The sequence below is a fragment of the Arachis hypogaea genome, chromosome 14 (assembly GCF_003086295.3).
Source record: "Arachis hypogaea cultivar Tifrunner chromosome 14, arahy.Tifrunner.gnm2.J5K5, whole genome shotgun sequence".
Lineage (NCBI taxonomy): Eukaryota > Viridiplantae > Streptophyta > Magnoliopsida > Fabales > Fabaceae > Arachis > Arachis hypogaea.
In genome coordinates this window covers 1,730,753-1,747,316 of record NC_092049.1, presented here as the reverse complement: position 1 = coordinate 1,747,316, position 16,564 = coordinate 1,730,753, and the positions used below count along the sequence as shown (strand labels likewise).

The 16,564-nt window shown below is 27.8% G+C and overlaps 1 protein-coding gene across 2 annotated transcripts; it reads right to left on the bottom strand.

Annotated features, from left to right (window-relative positions):
• Nucleotides 1-2,168: 2,168 nt before the first annotated feature.
• On the bottom strand, nt 2,169-16,268 carry LOC112740887 (subtilisin-like protease SBT5.3). 2 transcript variants are annotated; one of them, XM_025789579.3, is made up of 11 exons: nt 16,068-16,268; nt 15,840-15,952; nt 15,542-15,642; nt 15,245-15,409; nt 11,409-11,517; nt 7,900-8,434; nt 6,593-6,687; nt 5,568-5,813; nt 4,166-4,280; nt 3,869-4,082; nt 2,169-2,909 (listed from the first exon to the last, which is right to left on the bottom strand). In XM_025789579.3, exons 1-11 carry the CDS (start codon nt 16,134-16,136, stop codon nt 2,368-2,370), a joined length of 2,304 nt encoding a protein of 767 aa, XP_025645364.1. In that variant the 5' UTR covers nt 16,137-16,268; the 3' UTR covers nt 2,169-2,367. The 2 variants fall into 2 exon arrangements, with proteins under 2 accessions (XP_025645364.1, XP_025645365.1); XM_025789580.3 differs by having other exon boundaries at nt 15,542-15,639; nt 16,068-16,266.
• Nucleotides 16,269-16,564: the final 296 nt, after the last annotated feature.

Genomic DNA, 16,564 nt, shown 5'->3' with positions numbered 1-16,564 from the left:
ATAAAGGGGGCTAATTCTTTTAGTTACGAAAATTTAGAAGGTGTTATACTCAATTATAAAAAAATGGTGTATTTTTATTGATATGAAGATAAATTTTTTTTAACTAAAATTCACAAATTAGAGGTTAAGTTTTGTTTTAACTAATCCAATTTGAGGTATTAAAGAAATTTGAACCTCAGATTTATATGAGGTGAAAATTTTTTTAAAAATAAATAAATCGGTGGGTCAATTTTGTGAAAAAAAAATTATAAACTACAAATCTAACTCTCGTATTTGTATTTTTTGAAAGAAAAAAAATTAAACCACAAAAATTAAACCCTCATTTGTGGTATTCAGTATTCACACCCAAAAAAATACATTAAATATTTACATTGCTGAAAAACACCACTTGAATAACAATGTCAAAAATAAAAAAACGGGAGCAAAACAAAACAAGCGAATAAAAAAAATAATTCTTTGTCACTTTTTGCATAACCATCAATAATAAAAGAGATCTATACTTAACCACTCGTTATAATTTATCTAATCGCTCTTTATAGTTTAAAAAGCATATATTAATTACGTAACTAATAAGAATTCTACTAACTCTGGCCAACTCTTGTTTATAGTTGTGTTTAATAAAAGTGTTTAATAGAAATGTCTTTTTTTATGGTTTATCTAATAAAAGTGTCTTTGTAATAAATATGTCTCCTTATATATGTGTCTTCTAGTAGAAGTGTCTTTAATATTAATTATTGTTGACAATAAGTTAACAGATAATATATTAGTACCCTATACTTTTTCCATGTTAATTATCTCCTCAATCATTTTTTTCTTTATTCTGAAAAATCATTCTATTTCTTTCTAATCATATGTTCCAAATAATCGTATAAAAGCATACGATTCATCTCTTGCATTCTTTCTTTCTATTTGATATCTCAGTCAAACTTAAAAAATATTTCTTCAATGTACCAAAACAAGACCATAATCTACCAACATATGATATTCATACATATCATACTTGTCAATAAAAGCTACAACCAAGAAATAAGCGGTGATAAATTATCTTGTTGATTAATAACCCCAAACCGACTTAGTCTCTCCTTAAATTGATCCCGTCAGTCAAAACAAATCAGACAAATAATTTTACTTTTAGTGGCACTAGTCCTTTCTATATAGTCCTAGTAAAGTTGTACCTTGTTACATCCTCTAAGACCAATTCTGCTTGCAACACCTACACAAATGAGTTAGTAGAAAAAATACCTTAACGTATCGTGTAGCTGGTTCACTAGATTCAACTCTCATTAGCTCAGATCTCACCTCCATTTGAAGTTTCATATTCACTCAAACCCATTCCAAAACCTACAATCTCGTATCACTGATCCTCTTTGGTTTGAAATCGAGAAAAATCTTGAAAAATGATCTTTCAAATAACCTCCAAGAAGCCAAATATCTTCTTAGAATCTAGTTCCTCTCCCATCACCGCTTCCATAGACAATCCAATAATCAATTTCTGTCTAACTTATTGATTCGTGAACTATAATTGACAAATATCCTTCGACGAATCTCCTAGCAGGTAGTTCTTAGGTGGACAGAAGTTCATTTGGATTCAAGTTATTACATGAACACAAACACCTTCTCTCATAACAAACACTCCTCCTCAAAGAAGCGTCATCACCACTTAAATAGAAGAGCTGTGTTGCGAATCATAGTATCACTGACTCCTAATCCACCTAACCTTTTAGGAGTTTGCACCACTTCCCACTTAACTAAAGTCATACCATTCCTCTCATCTTTCTTACCCTATAAAAATTTTTTCTGTAAAAAAATCAATTTCTCTACAACACCTTTTAACATCTTACATAAATTTAAATAATAAATCAAAAGACTATTAAACACATATTTTATTTTTATGTATTACTGTGTGTATTTATGTTTATTGTGTATTTGTGTTTCTCTTTTTGTGTCTAAAAGACAGAGTCTAAACACTGCCTTGGTGACTATAACAATACAAACAATCTTTCTTTCATTGTTGTCTCCATGAACCACTTTTCCTCTAATTGTAGGTTTAGTTATGATTATTTGATGCACAATTTGTCATGTTTTTGGAGCATCCCATTGCGAAATTCTTGCTTCCAAGCATACCACTTTTTCTTCAAATCGATAACTTGCTAGATGAGCGAATGCTATTTTTCCGAAATTGAGAATTTGATATTAAGAAGCGAACGATAATCGCAAGAAATACCAACCAAGCTATAAGTCTATTTGGTTCACATTTTTATTCTCTTATGCAATCATTATTTTTCCATCAACAACAGTACATGAAAACTTTCTAAACCACAAATTTGGAAGCTGTATGGTACAATTTGCAATAATGCATGCACCAAATCAATTAGACTTGACGACAATTGGACTTTTCACATAATGGTTGCCATCTGTCCAAATCAGTTTTCCAAATTTGAAATGATTATTTCTTGCTTCTCCTTGCCTCCCCTTCAGGGTTACTTCAAAGATCTTTTCTTCACCAACCTCTTTGAACTCCAGTATGTTAGGCTTGACAGAAACAGTGATCCCGCTTGGGTTTTGAACTTGAGCAAAGTATGTAGCCGGAGCACCAACGTTTTTGAGGGTTCTTGTGAGTGTGAGTGAGCCAGGGAATTCTGGAACTGTGATTGAAGGATAGTTGAGGTTGAGGATACTGAAATTCGTTGCACATTTATAGTGATGACCTTCTGAAAACAAGGAAATTTGTTTTTCGTGGTAGCCTAAAGCACATAAGAAGTTGAAGTAATCATCGATTTTTGTGTCATAAACAAGGCCAGGATCCATTGCGCTGTTGGGATCAACATGCCCTGCCCCATAACTAAATGGTGTTGCCTTGCCATATGTAGCATTTAGCAGTGGCTCTGCCTCATTATCTAGTGTTGTGGCTGAAAAGTAGCACAGCAAAATCAGTACTTGCAAGCACAAATGCAAATGGTTTAAACAAAAAGGGTTTAGTTAAGGTGTGTCTTTAAGACACATAATAAGTTTACTATTAGTAGAAAGATTTTGAAGAAAATCTCATATCCTAAATTATTCAAGCTGTGATGTTAATGGTTTGACGAACTAGAACAGAGAGAGAAAGAATGAAAGTTGAGAGAGAAAAAAATTGATTCTTATCATTTTGATAATTTCTAACGAATGAAAAGTAGAAAAATGAAAAATTTTATGTACCCTTAACTAATTATTAGGCTTATTTTTTTTGGATATGAGAAGGATGTGTGTGTTATGCGTTGTTGTGGAGAATGTGGATGTTAAACATGGATGTGGGACAGTTTTTTCTGAAATAAGGATAAAGAAATCGGACCATTCGATTTCTTTGTAAAAAAAATTAAGCCTACTAATTGGACAGTCCGATTAGTGTGGAAAAGAAATTTTAAATTTTGGCAAAAGTAATCGGACCCTCCGATTTGTGTTCCCAAAAATCGGACGATCCGATTTTGTTCCTGCGTAAAGCACCTATACATTCCATAATTGCTTCCTACACCATTTTTTCAGCCACATCTAAATTAAAAAGTGAATTAATTACCATCAATATTAAACTAATAAAAAATAATATAGATAACATATTCAAATGTTTTTATTTGATAAATACAGAATAAATTCATTGAAACTTAAATCTTGGTGGAAACTCAGGTGCAGTTCACTTTATATAAAGTTGATAATAATTTAGAGTCGTTAAATAATTTGATAAATTTGACTAAATTATCATTTAATAGTTGTCAACTATAAATTTCATACGAAATTAACTGCACCTGAATTTTTAACCTTATATTTCCAATGAAAACTTTTTCATTTTGTAATCTTAACATGTACTCTAAGCGAGGCAAAATTGAGATTTTCTCACCCGTGGTCATGATTGCAGACTTAATAGCCGCCGGACTCCAGGACGGATGCATGGTTTTCAACAATCCAACGATGCCTGAAATGTGAGGGCAAGACATTGATGTGCCTGAGAGTGAGTTATAAGGAATCCTACGCTTGTCAAACTCCTGATTGGTTGGCCCTTGGCCTTCTGTGTAAGCTGCTATAACTGACACACCTGGTGCAGTGATATCAGGCTGAAAAATTGAAACCAAAAAGTGTTTAGATATTTGACAACAAATTTGGAAGAAACATTCATCAATTAAGCAAAATATTACACCTTTAGGATCTCTGGTACAAGGATATTAGGCCCTTTTGATGAGAATGAAGCCATGAAAGGAGCTGGCTTAGTATGTAACAAAGTCTTTGGATATGTAATATAAGCCACTGGGAACCTAGCAATAAACTTCAAGCAGTTAAATTTGATCCATGATTCTACTAAATACATGGGATATATAGTTGTAGAGATAGACACAGATGCAGAAACTAAAAAGTTCTTATATATTTGAGAAAAAGACAAAGAAATTTTAGACTTTTTAATTAGAAAATATATGAATTTCTAATTAATCGAAATAAAAAAAAATCTATCACTTTTTGTAACGTGAGATATTTAAGTTATTCTGTTTAAAATATATAAAGATAAATAAGTCTTTTTAAAATGATTTAGGTAGTGTTTGGTTGATATTTATGTCTCAATGACACATGCACACAGTGACATATGCCTACTATTTGATTTGGTGAGACACATATTTTAAAAAAACACGGGAGGACTCGGATGGATATTAAATTTATGTACCTCCAATTTGGTGAGACATTGAGACACAACTTGTGAGATACTAATTTTTTACTCTTTTATCCTTATTCAATTTTTAAATTTTCAAAATTTGTCCTCTTATCTTTTCAAACCTTTTTTGAATAAAGGGTAATTTAATCTTTTAATTTTTTTCAAATATTTGTGTTTTGTTTATTATTTTTACCAAACATAATACATAGACACAAATATTTTATAGGGGTATAAGTTACCGAACCGGATCGAAAATTACCGCAAACCGAACCAAAAATTACAACAACTGATTTAAAAACCGAAAAAATCGGTTTTTTTAGTTTTTTCTGACAAAACCGATCGGTTCAGTTCGGTTTTCGGATGGCTCGATAGAAACTGAACCGAACCGAAGATATGCATCCATTTTAATGTTTTAACCATTTTAACTTTTAACCTAACAACAAAAATCCCCAACCCCTAATCATTTCAATGTTTTACTTTTATTATTTCAGTTTATTGACTATTTTAAACCTCTAATTACTGTTATTCATATTTTGCTCATTAGATATTAAAAACCGAAAAAATCGACTGAACCAAACCGCTGTTGGTTCAGTTCGGTTCGGTTCGATTATTGTAAAAGTAGCAAACCGAACAGTTGTGTGTTTATAAGAACCGAACCGAACCGATAACACCCCTAATATTTTATATCTATATTTTTAATGTCTGTGTTTTTGTGTCTATGTCCATTTTATACATCAATAATCAAGCAAACGAAGTCTAAATGTCTCACATTATAAAAAGTGAAAGACTCTTTTATATTATTTATTTGTCTTCGAAATAAAAAATTAAAAATTTATTTATCGTTTTTTCTATATATTTTCTTTTGCATTTTTTAAGATGAAAATGGTAGATAACTTACTTGGTGGAGTTGATGTAATCAAATATAGCGAGACCATCAGTGAAATTGACATGAGTGGCAGGAAGGAGGTGAGGATCGGCTAATATTTCATTCCCATCGATCTTATCATTGGCAAGAACCATTCCCACGGCACCTGCTAGAAGAGCTTCCTCTCCCTTCTCCGCTCTTGGACTTGATCCCCGGAGGCACAACACAATCTTTCCCTTCACCTTCTTCGGGTCTAGTGTTCCATCCAGACACAACTCACTGCATAATTCAATTGGATCATTCTTATAAATTCAGTCCAACTCTTTATAAAACTCTTTTTGAGTGTTAGTTGGGTACACCTAAATATTATATTATTTTAGTTTAGTTAATTTATTAATTTCTATAATTTTATTAAATTTGTAATTAAATTTTTATATATTTTTAATTAAATTTTTATACCACTTTTAATTTTGTAATTAGGTTTATTTTAGTGTAAAAAATATTAGAATTAACTAAATATTTTTCTGTAAATTAAACGTATATATAACTAAAAATCTAATTAAATTTTTTATCATATTAATTTTTTTATTAATTTTAATATTTTTAATATAAAAATAATATAAGAATTAAATTAAAAAAATATATAAAAATTTAATTATAAATTTAATAAAAGTATAAAAACCAAAAGAATTATTAAATCTTATTTCCCAAGTCTAGTTTTATGCTTAAGTAAAATTCTAATGTTGATTTGACTCAGAAAAATAATAAATATAGGCTACTAAGTACTAATATATTATCTCTCAATTTATTACAAAAAATAATTAATAATTATATTTTAAATACATATATAAAAATACATATTTAAAAAATATATTTATGAAGATACTTCTATTAAACATAGATATAAAAAAAATATTTTTATTAGACACATTAATAAAGACACTTCTATTAAATACAATTATAAATAAGAATTAGTAGAGATTAACAAAAATGATGTTAGTAACATAACGAAATTAAAACAACAATAATCACATTATTGATCACTTTTTGATACTTACGCATTTATAACTTTTGCGCTAGCCAATTTAGCATCTGCAGCTTTAATGATTGGGTAGAACTTGTGCGCCATTTTTGAAGCGGATAAACTTTCACCCTACAAATGAAACCATACAAGTGTATTTTCACGTTGAAAAAGTATAGGTAAACAATAAAAATATTAAACAATGTAAATAATAAATATATTGAATATTCATTTTACTAGCATACAGATGGTTATTTTAATATTAAAATTTAAAAAATTAATTTAAAAATGTAGTATATTTTTATTTAATTGGTGATTGTTCATATTGTTCAACAAAATTATTATCCCCAACATTCTCCTTTGACATTGTATACTATTTACTCACACAATATAAACTATGTGAACATCCCATGAGATGCTACCCTTTTTAGTTCAAAGTTAGAGAAAACCACAAATACGAAAGGATCATGACGCTAATAAAATGGATGAGAAATGTTACGGTTACTTAGTCATTAACTCAATTTATTTAATCTATTTTTTAATATAATAATTTAATAATATATTTTATTTTATATCTTTAAATATTAATAACTAATTAATAATAAAAAATAATAAATTTTGATAATTTTTTAATATTTTATTACGAGATAAAGATATTATACATGAACTATACTTATTTAGTATTCATGAATTGCAGATCCGATATATCTATTGTTCACCTTATTTAATATTTTCATTTTCTACCTATATTTAACATAACTTTTGAAAAATTTCAAACCGACTTTAAATGAACGGTGAAAACTCAGGTGTAGTCGATTTCACGTAAAGTTGATATTTGAGAGTCGATAGATGATTTGACTAAATTTTCATCTAACGACTTTTAGATATCAACTTTACGTGAAGTTGATTGCACCTGAGTTTTCACCTAAATGAATTGATAATGAGGATTAAGAGCATATTTGGGTGAGCTTCTAAGAAAAGATCTTTTTTCGAATTATTTTTTTTTAAAAATCTTATAGAAAGTAAAAATAATTTTATATTTGGGTATCTCATGCAAAAAAATCTTTTTATCTATCAATTATGTTTGGGTATAACGATATAAAAGTATTTTTTTGTTTATTTATTAGATGAAAAAGATCTTGTTTTTAAGAGAAAAAGTTCTTTTAAAAAAAATCTAAATTACAGCTTCTCAAAAAAGATTTTTTTTTATTTTTCTAGTACTTTTACTTTTATTACTAAAAATTTATCAAACACACTAAAAAATAAAAAAAAAATAATAAAAAAAATTTTTTTTTATGAAAACAATGACGCCCGAACAAGCACTGATTAAAGTTAAAGAGAAACCTTAATGGTGATGTTGTTGCCAAGGACAACATAACTAGCGAACGCCCTATCCATGGTGCTGGCAGCAACGGTGATATGCCAAGGCGCAAGGTTCACAACAGAAGCATCAAAAGGGCCACTATTGCCGGCGGAGCAAACAACCACAATGCCATTCATGGCGGCATGGAAGGACCCAATGGAAATACTGTCATTGAAAAATGGAGAAGGAGGGCCACCAATCGACACCGACAAGACGTCCACGCCGTCGTGGATGGCCATGTCGAAGGCCGCCATCATATCCGCATCGAAGCAGCCGTAGCCGCCGTAGCAAACCTTGTATGTCGCCACACGTGCCTTGGGCGAGCCGCCCTTGGCGGTGCCATAGCCTTGGCCAAAGACACTGACTCCCGCAACGAAGTTGCCCGCAGCTGTTGAGAGGGTGTGGGACCCATGCCCTTCGATGTCTCTTGGTGACTCATACTCTTCTATTGACCCATTCACTTTTCCTACAGCCGAAAGAAATGCTTTGTTGAAGTACCTTGCTCCGATCAACTTCCTGAATTCATGTACCAAATATTACAGATTTATGAGTTTTTGAATAGCCTCAGATTTGTGAATTATCAGAACTAGATATGAATTAATGAGGAGTAGCTAGGTCTCAGTAACTTGCTAAACGCATAATAATTAAATTTGAGAGAGTTGTGGTCAAATTTATTGAGTTAGCAGTCTTAGTATGGGAATGAATCCTTTCAACTGTTAAAAAAAATTAAGAGGGTAAAGTGTGGTTTTTAACCCCTTATTATTCTCTTTTTTATATTTATTATTGGTCTTACTTAAAAAATAAATGATAAAAAATCACATTTAATTCTCTCAATTGTTAAAAAAATTGAGAGATTCATTCCCGTGTTAATACTATCCAAGTTTTCATTTAGAAAAGAATGAATACCCAATTTTAATTCTGATGATTTTTTTTAAGAGTTATGAAGCCTCTAAATAAAAGAAAAATTATATTTTTGGCTCTTTGATATTTAATTTTGTAGGACTGGTTAATCTTTCTGTCAATATCGATACTAGGACTGTACATGAATCGAACAATATCCGCATTCGATCAAAATTTTGTGGATATTATCCGATTCGTACTATAGTAGGATCGGATTGCGGATTTAGCAGTGATATCCGCGGATCCGATCCGCAAATCCGCATATTCGCACGTCTCATATAAATAGCACAGTTTAAGAAAGTAAACCCTAATGTGATATGAATTTTATGATATCTTGTTTTTAATTTTTTATGTTGTACTTCAACTTAGAATAATTAAACTTAAATCTTGTGTTTTTTTTTTGTTATTCAAGAGAACTTTTATTGATAATATTTTAGGAGTAAATAGGCTTAAACAGGTAAAAAATAAATTTTATGGTATTTTTTGTAAAAATAGCCAAATAGAATCTTAAAATAATTTTTTTTGTTAATTATGCAGATATACCCGGTATCTGATCCAATCCGATCCGTAAGCATGCGGATTGGATCGGATCGGATTTGGTCTAGAAAAAATGCGGATATTGTATCCGATCCGATCCGATGAGTGCAGTGCGGATCGGATAGAATTTTAGGCTATATCTGATCCAATCCGATTCGTGTGCAGCCCTAGATACAAGGGTTAATTAGTCTTATAAAAATAAATATCAAGGATCAAAAAGGATATTTTTTTTTTACGGAGTGTCTTGTTGTCTTTCGAGATAATTGTCAAGAGCCGTTTAGAGTTTTTCTCTTTATAAAATGGATATTGTCACTAGTAATATTGGATTATAACCATTAAAATTTGTTAATTTTTGTTGTCGGTTGGAATAAAGTATGTTATTGAATTACTAAATTAAAATAATTGAATTAATAACTACGTGATGGACAAAAATAACAAATTTTGATGGCCTCTATTCTAATATTTTTCTTTTAACAATTTTTTTATGTATAGCTTTTTTCATTTTAAGAGATGGTTAAGAGTAATTTTAAAAAAGACGGTCCCTCTATTTAAACAAATTTTTTGTTTTATTTTTTTTATTTAATTTATTTCAGTTACAAAAAAAAATACAAAATATTCTGCCTAGCTGCATCAAGATTTTAGCTATCCAAAGCTATTTAGTTTCTAGTCACCAAAAAAAAAAAAACTATTTAGTTTCTCGTTTCCCTTCATTGTTAAATAATAATTAAAAAAATAAAAACCTTCACTTGTTTAAGCCTTGCATTATCGCTTGAAAGCTTTATGATGTTTCGTTTTCTTTATTCCCCGAGAATAAAGCGTCGCACACTACCTGTTTGTAAAATTAGCTATTAAGAATTGGTGATAACTGATAAGATACTTAGAATATACTGTTACCTATAAGCTTTGCCTTTTAGTGGAGTGGATATTACACCTTTTTTGATAGGCAGCACAAAGTTCACGATGTCAAAATTATCGCCTTTTCATAATATCTAATGCGCGTTAAAAGAAAAAAATTATATGGTAATTATCTAAATCAGTTTCAAAATTTTTAAAAAAATAAATATTATAATTTAAAAAAAATTAATATACACGTCAATTTTTAGTATTTATCTTTATCAGCTAAATCAATTCTTAATTTAATTTTTAGCATCTTTTATTAATAAAATCTGTAGATTAACATGTTAATTCATATACATGATAATTAAGCGTCCACATATACAAAAAAAACAAAAACAAAATAATTCTTGAATAATAGTAAAACATGTCGTTTTAGTGTTCTCTTAGGTTGTATTTGTTTATAGAGACAGAACACAAAATCATGTTTGGCAGAGGAGACATGGAGAGAGACAATGTTTTCAGAAACATTGAATTAGTGTATTTTGTGTCCATCCTAATAGAAAAGACACGGAGTCACTAACAATGACACAATTTATTTTTTATTTTTTCTTTCATTATTCTTGTTAATTTTTTATAATTATATTTTTTATTATTATATTTTTCATCTCAAAATTTTTGAATGAAAAAAAATGAGAATAAATTGAATTTTTATAATTTGTTATAATTTTTCACCAAACAAAATATAAAAACACAAAATTTTGTGTCTCTGTCCATTAGTGTCTTGTTCTGTTCTTAGGAATATTGCGTTGTAATTATAGTTCAAATTCTTCATTCTTAAAACTAAATTTGTAAACCTTAATTTACCATACGCTTTATTATAAATCCTAGTTTTTAAAAGACAAATAATTTTCTTGATTTTTTTATCAACTAATAAATAAAAGTATGCATTTAAATTAATTAAATAATAATAAATTTTTAAAAAAAATTGAATAAAGACTATATATATAATAAATTTGTTTTTTAACTAATTGACTCTAGACTTTAATTAACTACATTTCTAATTAATTCTCTAATAGAATTATTATAAATTTAATAAAATTACAAAGACTAACAAATAATTAAACATCCAAAATAAATAAACGAAAAAAAAGGCATAATAAAGAGAAAAAGAAAATATGAATATAGATAAGAAGAAAGAAAATATTATTATATATACCTGTTGCAGTGAAAGGTAGGATCAGATCCATGATCACATATTCCTCTCCACTTTGAGGGAATCGGTCCAAACCCTTTCTCGTTAAAGCTCTCAGATTCAGGCCAAACCCCTACAAGACACAGTGAGACCAAAAAGTGAGTAGCGTGTGGACCAATAAAGATAAAGATATATAAATACTAGAGAATGTGAATCGAAGATTCTATTCATTAGGGTCTCATCAAGCTTAGCAACATGGTCCAATTTTTTGTTCTCGTAAACACACGTTTCACGGCTATCATTAAGTAGCAATTGTTTAGGTGGATATTCCGACAAAGACGTTAAAATAAAACGTTTTTGTTACGTTTTTAAATAAAGATGTTCAATTTTTGTTCAGTAGATAAATTATTACGTATTAAAATTTTGATATTTGATATAAATTAAAAGTGTTATTTTTATTGAAAAATATTGTTATATTTTTGAAATTACTAATTTGATTTTGATATTAATTTTTTTATTTGCTTAAAATTTAAATTTTTAACAAAAAATTTATTAGAAAGTTATTTTATTTTTTATAAATTTTATAGTGTTATTTTTTCTTTTATATTCATTCTTATATGCTAACTACCTCTTACTAGTTGCTATTACCGTGAAAAGGTAATGGAGGTAAAGTATATAGCAATAGGCAACGTTTATTTTGAGGTATTAGAATGAAAATTAAGAAAATTTTAGTCTTTATTTTTTAAATTTTAATATTTTAATACTTCTAAAAAATGAAAAAATAGTGATTGAAATTTGTAGAGACAAAGAAATTTTAATAATATTTTATATTTAAAATATTCTTATTTTAATTAATTAATTCCAACTTTATCTTTTATGCAAATTAAATTAAAATTTTATTTTTATTTTAGTCTCTGTCTTCCACTTTACATTAAATACAATATTGAGATTTATTTCAGTTTTTATTTTTCAATCTCCGTCTCTTAGTTTCTGTTTATCTTTCAAATGCTAATTGTTTCTTGGGCAACATTTACATATTCATTAGAGACTCACACAAATAAAATGAGATGGTATATATCAACCAATCTATCATAAAGAACACAACATACTGCCAATGAGTCATAGATCAAATGGCATAATCTCCTTATACTCAATTAAGAGGTTGTTGATTCGAGTCACCTATCTTTAGTAAAAAAAAAAAAAAAAACTACGTACATGCCCAAACAGCTGCAACCAAATTCACATGCAGCCTGAAAAATGTCACAAGTGAACTATGCATACAAATTATCACAATCTCATTTCCTTATATAGGTATCTACTCATATTTATTGCAGCTACTAAAAAGAAAATATTAACAAAATTTGCTCAATTTCCCCCTTTGGAACTATATATGGTGTTATTCAAGATATAGCCTGTGTACAAATAGTGCCTGAGATAGATATATATCCAAATGAAACTATTTTTTATTTGAAAGATTATTCTTTTTATTTATATTCATTATACATTGACTATAAAACTATTAGTCATGTAACATGAATGATTCATATTAATCCAACGAATAAACTCCTAAAAATATCTTCAACTTATCACATGTTGGACAAAAATACCCTCTAAATTTATTAACGATAAAATATTTTTAAAATATTTTATAAAAAGAACAAAAAATACAGTCTTTTATATGTGAAAAATAAATTTTATTTTTGATAAATCGTTTAAGTATTTGATTCAACATTTTGTGAGAATATTTAAATAATTATTTAAAAAATGATAAAAGGTAGATTTTTAGGTTTTCTTTTCATTTTTTTTATATTATTCGCCATTTACCAAAAAATAAAAAAAAATCTATTTAGCATAAAATCACAAATTTTAAAGATAAAAACATCTTATTTAATTTTTTTAATCATGTTATAAAAAATCAACATCCGATATTTTAAGTTTTTTTTTTGAAAACAAATATATTTAATAGTTAAATACTTTTGTTATATTTTAAAATGTTTTGGAGGTGTATGTATGTTTTTGTTGTTAATAAATTTTAAAAATACTTTAGTCAATAATTTAATCATTTACTCTGATCCAACTTGTAAAGGTTTTGCAACATCTTCAAGTGTTTAACAAAAGACATTTACTAATTAAAAAAAAAAAAGTGGTATATATACAGATTTGAAATTAAAGTTCTAATCAATTGGATAGAATAAAAGTTTAAAATGTTCTCCTTGTGGGACCTTGAATTAATAAGTCCATAGAATATTGGTTATTAATTGTTAATTAAAAGAAAAATGTTTCTTTCTAGAAATTTTAAATATGTATTTAGTAGTAACTTTTCTGATTTTATAGTCTAATCACGGTCAAATTAAACAAACCGTTTAATATTTTTTTAATTATATTATCTAAAGTTACTGGTATATATATATAAGAATATCCATAGAATATTAATTAACAAAAAAGTGAAAAACAAATATATACTCCTCTTATTTTAAAATATATGTTAGTTTAAAATCTTGGTATATTAAAAATTAGTATATTTATTTATTTATTCAATCATGCAATATATACATAAAAATGCAATCATTATATATCTATATATTATATATTTGGCATTTCGAAATTTTTATTATATTACTGTAAATAAATTTAATTACTCTAATAGAACAGATTTATTATTCTGGTAGCTGGTTATTAATTGAAAAAATATGTAAATTAATTTATATAATTTACACAAATATATAGTGGTGAATTTTTAGTGTATATAAAGTATTTTTGTTATTTATTTTAGGTAAACTATTAAAAGAGTACCATAAAGTTTATACAGTTAACAAAATTAACACCGAAAGATACGAATTATAAATAAGTTTTTGAATAATTTAAAAATATAACAAAAAATTATATTTTATTAATAACAAATAAATTTTGTATTTAGCAAATAACTTATCTATTTGAGTAATATTTGATCTACAAACCTTTTTTAATTCTTTATAGAAAAGTCCAATCATTTAAAAAAAATAAAGAAAATTATTTGGCTAAATAAAAATATCTTATTTTTCTAATAATGCTTACAAAAGATTATATCAAAATATAATTTTTAAATTTTTTTCTAATAATATATATTTAATATTTAATTATTTTTATCATATTTTTTAATTTTTTAAGAGTTTATTATCGATTTTGAGTTTTAGGATTATTTTTATTAACAATATAAATTTTTAAATATTATTTTAATAGTTTATCCTTTATTTAGACAAAAATTATATCTAAATAATTAAATTTTAATATAAAAAATTATAAAATGTTACAAACAAAAGTTTAGACCTTCCAGAGAGAATAATAATGTTATTGAGTGAAAAATTTCGGAATCAACCTTTTTGAAATAATAAATAAAACTCCAAAAAAAATATCATTAGAAGCTGGTGGGAAATAATAGATCAGAGATAATGAAAAAGAAAAAAAAAAAATTGAAAGCGCCGTATTTTTATTAAAATTTAGTCAATATTTAATTATTAAAAAAATATTTTTTATATTATTAAAAATATTAATAATAATTAATTAGAAATCATAAAATATATTGATTTACTAACACTTCTCAACGAAAAAGGTAAAAATTCAGCTGAAGTTGACTTTACGTGAAGTTGATAAATTTAGTCAAATCAATCAAATCATTCAACGACTCTCAAGTATTAACTTCACGTAAAGTCGACTGCACCTAAATTTCTACCCATGAAAAAACATGTTACGTGTATTTCGTGCTTGTGTGTAAGAGTCAACGATCAAGATCAAGAGGTTATTACTTATCTATTATAATTAATTAATAATTATAGTAATAATCAAAGCCATAAATTCATAGACGCTGACACTAATGCACTGACCTGTATCCAAGTTTCCAATGATAACACCTTCACCATATCTTGCTTTCTTCCATATTGAGTTCGATGTTACTTCTCCATTTTGCTCCAGCCCCATGAATTCCCATGACCGAGTCGTGTGTAGTTTCCTCTCTCTATTCTCGAGCACTGATATCACTTTCGGATGCCCTACAACCATGACGCAGTTTCGTCAAATAAAGAAACTACAAAAAAATCGTTAATGCTAAAGAAACAAAAAAAAATATAAAAAAGAAAGTTAAAACAAAAGAGAATGCATAAAATAGTGTTCTCATCAATTACTTGCGATCTCAGCTGCTACTTCTTCTTCCAAGATTGCAGCAAAACCATTTATGTGCCTTGTGTAAGAGTAAAAGATAGATTCTTTGGCTGCATCATAACTACTACGTACAAGGAAGGAAACAAAAGAATATATTAATGGATAATTTAGATATACATAGAAATATTATATATTAATATAATTTCTCACTATTTCTTTTATAAATGAAACTAAGAAAAAATATTTAATAGTGAGAGATCACATCTTATCTTGTAAAGTGAAAATTTAAAATTTAAAAGATCCAAATTCATATTATAATACCTTTCCAAGAAAGATTGAAGAAACTGATGGTGGGAGTGCGTGACGTGATCGAAATTAAGAGAAGACAGATGTGCTGGATCATGTGAGTGGGCTCCCATGTACACTACATAAGACTAGAACCACAATAAAACAGTAGAGATGAGAGAACATTAGAAAATTTGCTTTCTAGTTCAACAAAATAAATAAATAAAAGATGTGAAGAGTGTGAATTGCAATGACTCATATCACCTTTTTTGCGGCACAGCAGGCAAGAAGAAGGGAAAGGAAATAACAGAGGACAGAGCTTGGTACTCTCATTTTGTTTGGGAAATTAAATCAAATATCCTTTGGCCTTTGATTATTGCAAACTTCGCAACTGAAACAACATTTATATGAATGCGGAATCAAATTAGCCAAAAGTTGGAGGCTAGGAAGGAACGGTAGGGACCGATCACACAATAAGGATATAATCACATGGAATAAGTCTGGCGAGGAGTGCTAGGACCAACAACTTTCGTGATTTGTAGTTATCAAGTAACTATCAATAATGTTTTTAATGGTGTGAGATTATTCACTTTTTCTTTTGTTGGTTACATGCTGACTAGAATTTAAAAAGTTGTTGGCCCGTAGACTTTTTTTAAGTCTGCGTTTGTTTGAGAACATTATAAGACATGACACTAATAACGAAACATAAAAGACAGATTATATAATTTAGTGTTCTTATATTCTATTTGGTAATAAAATAG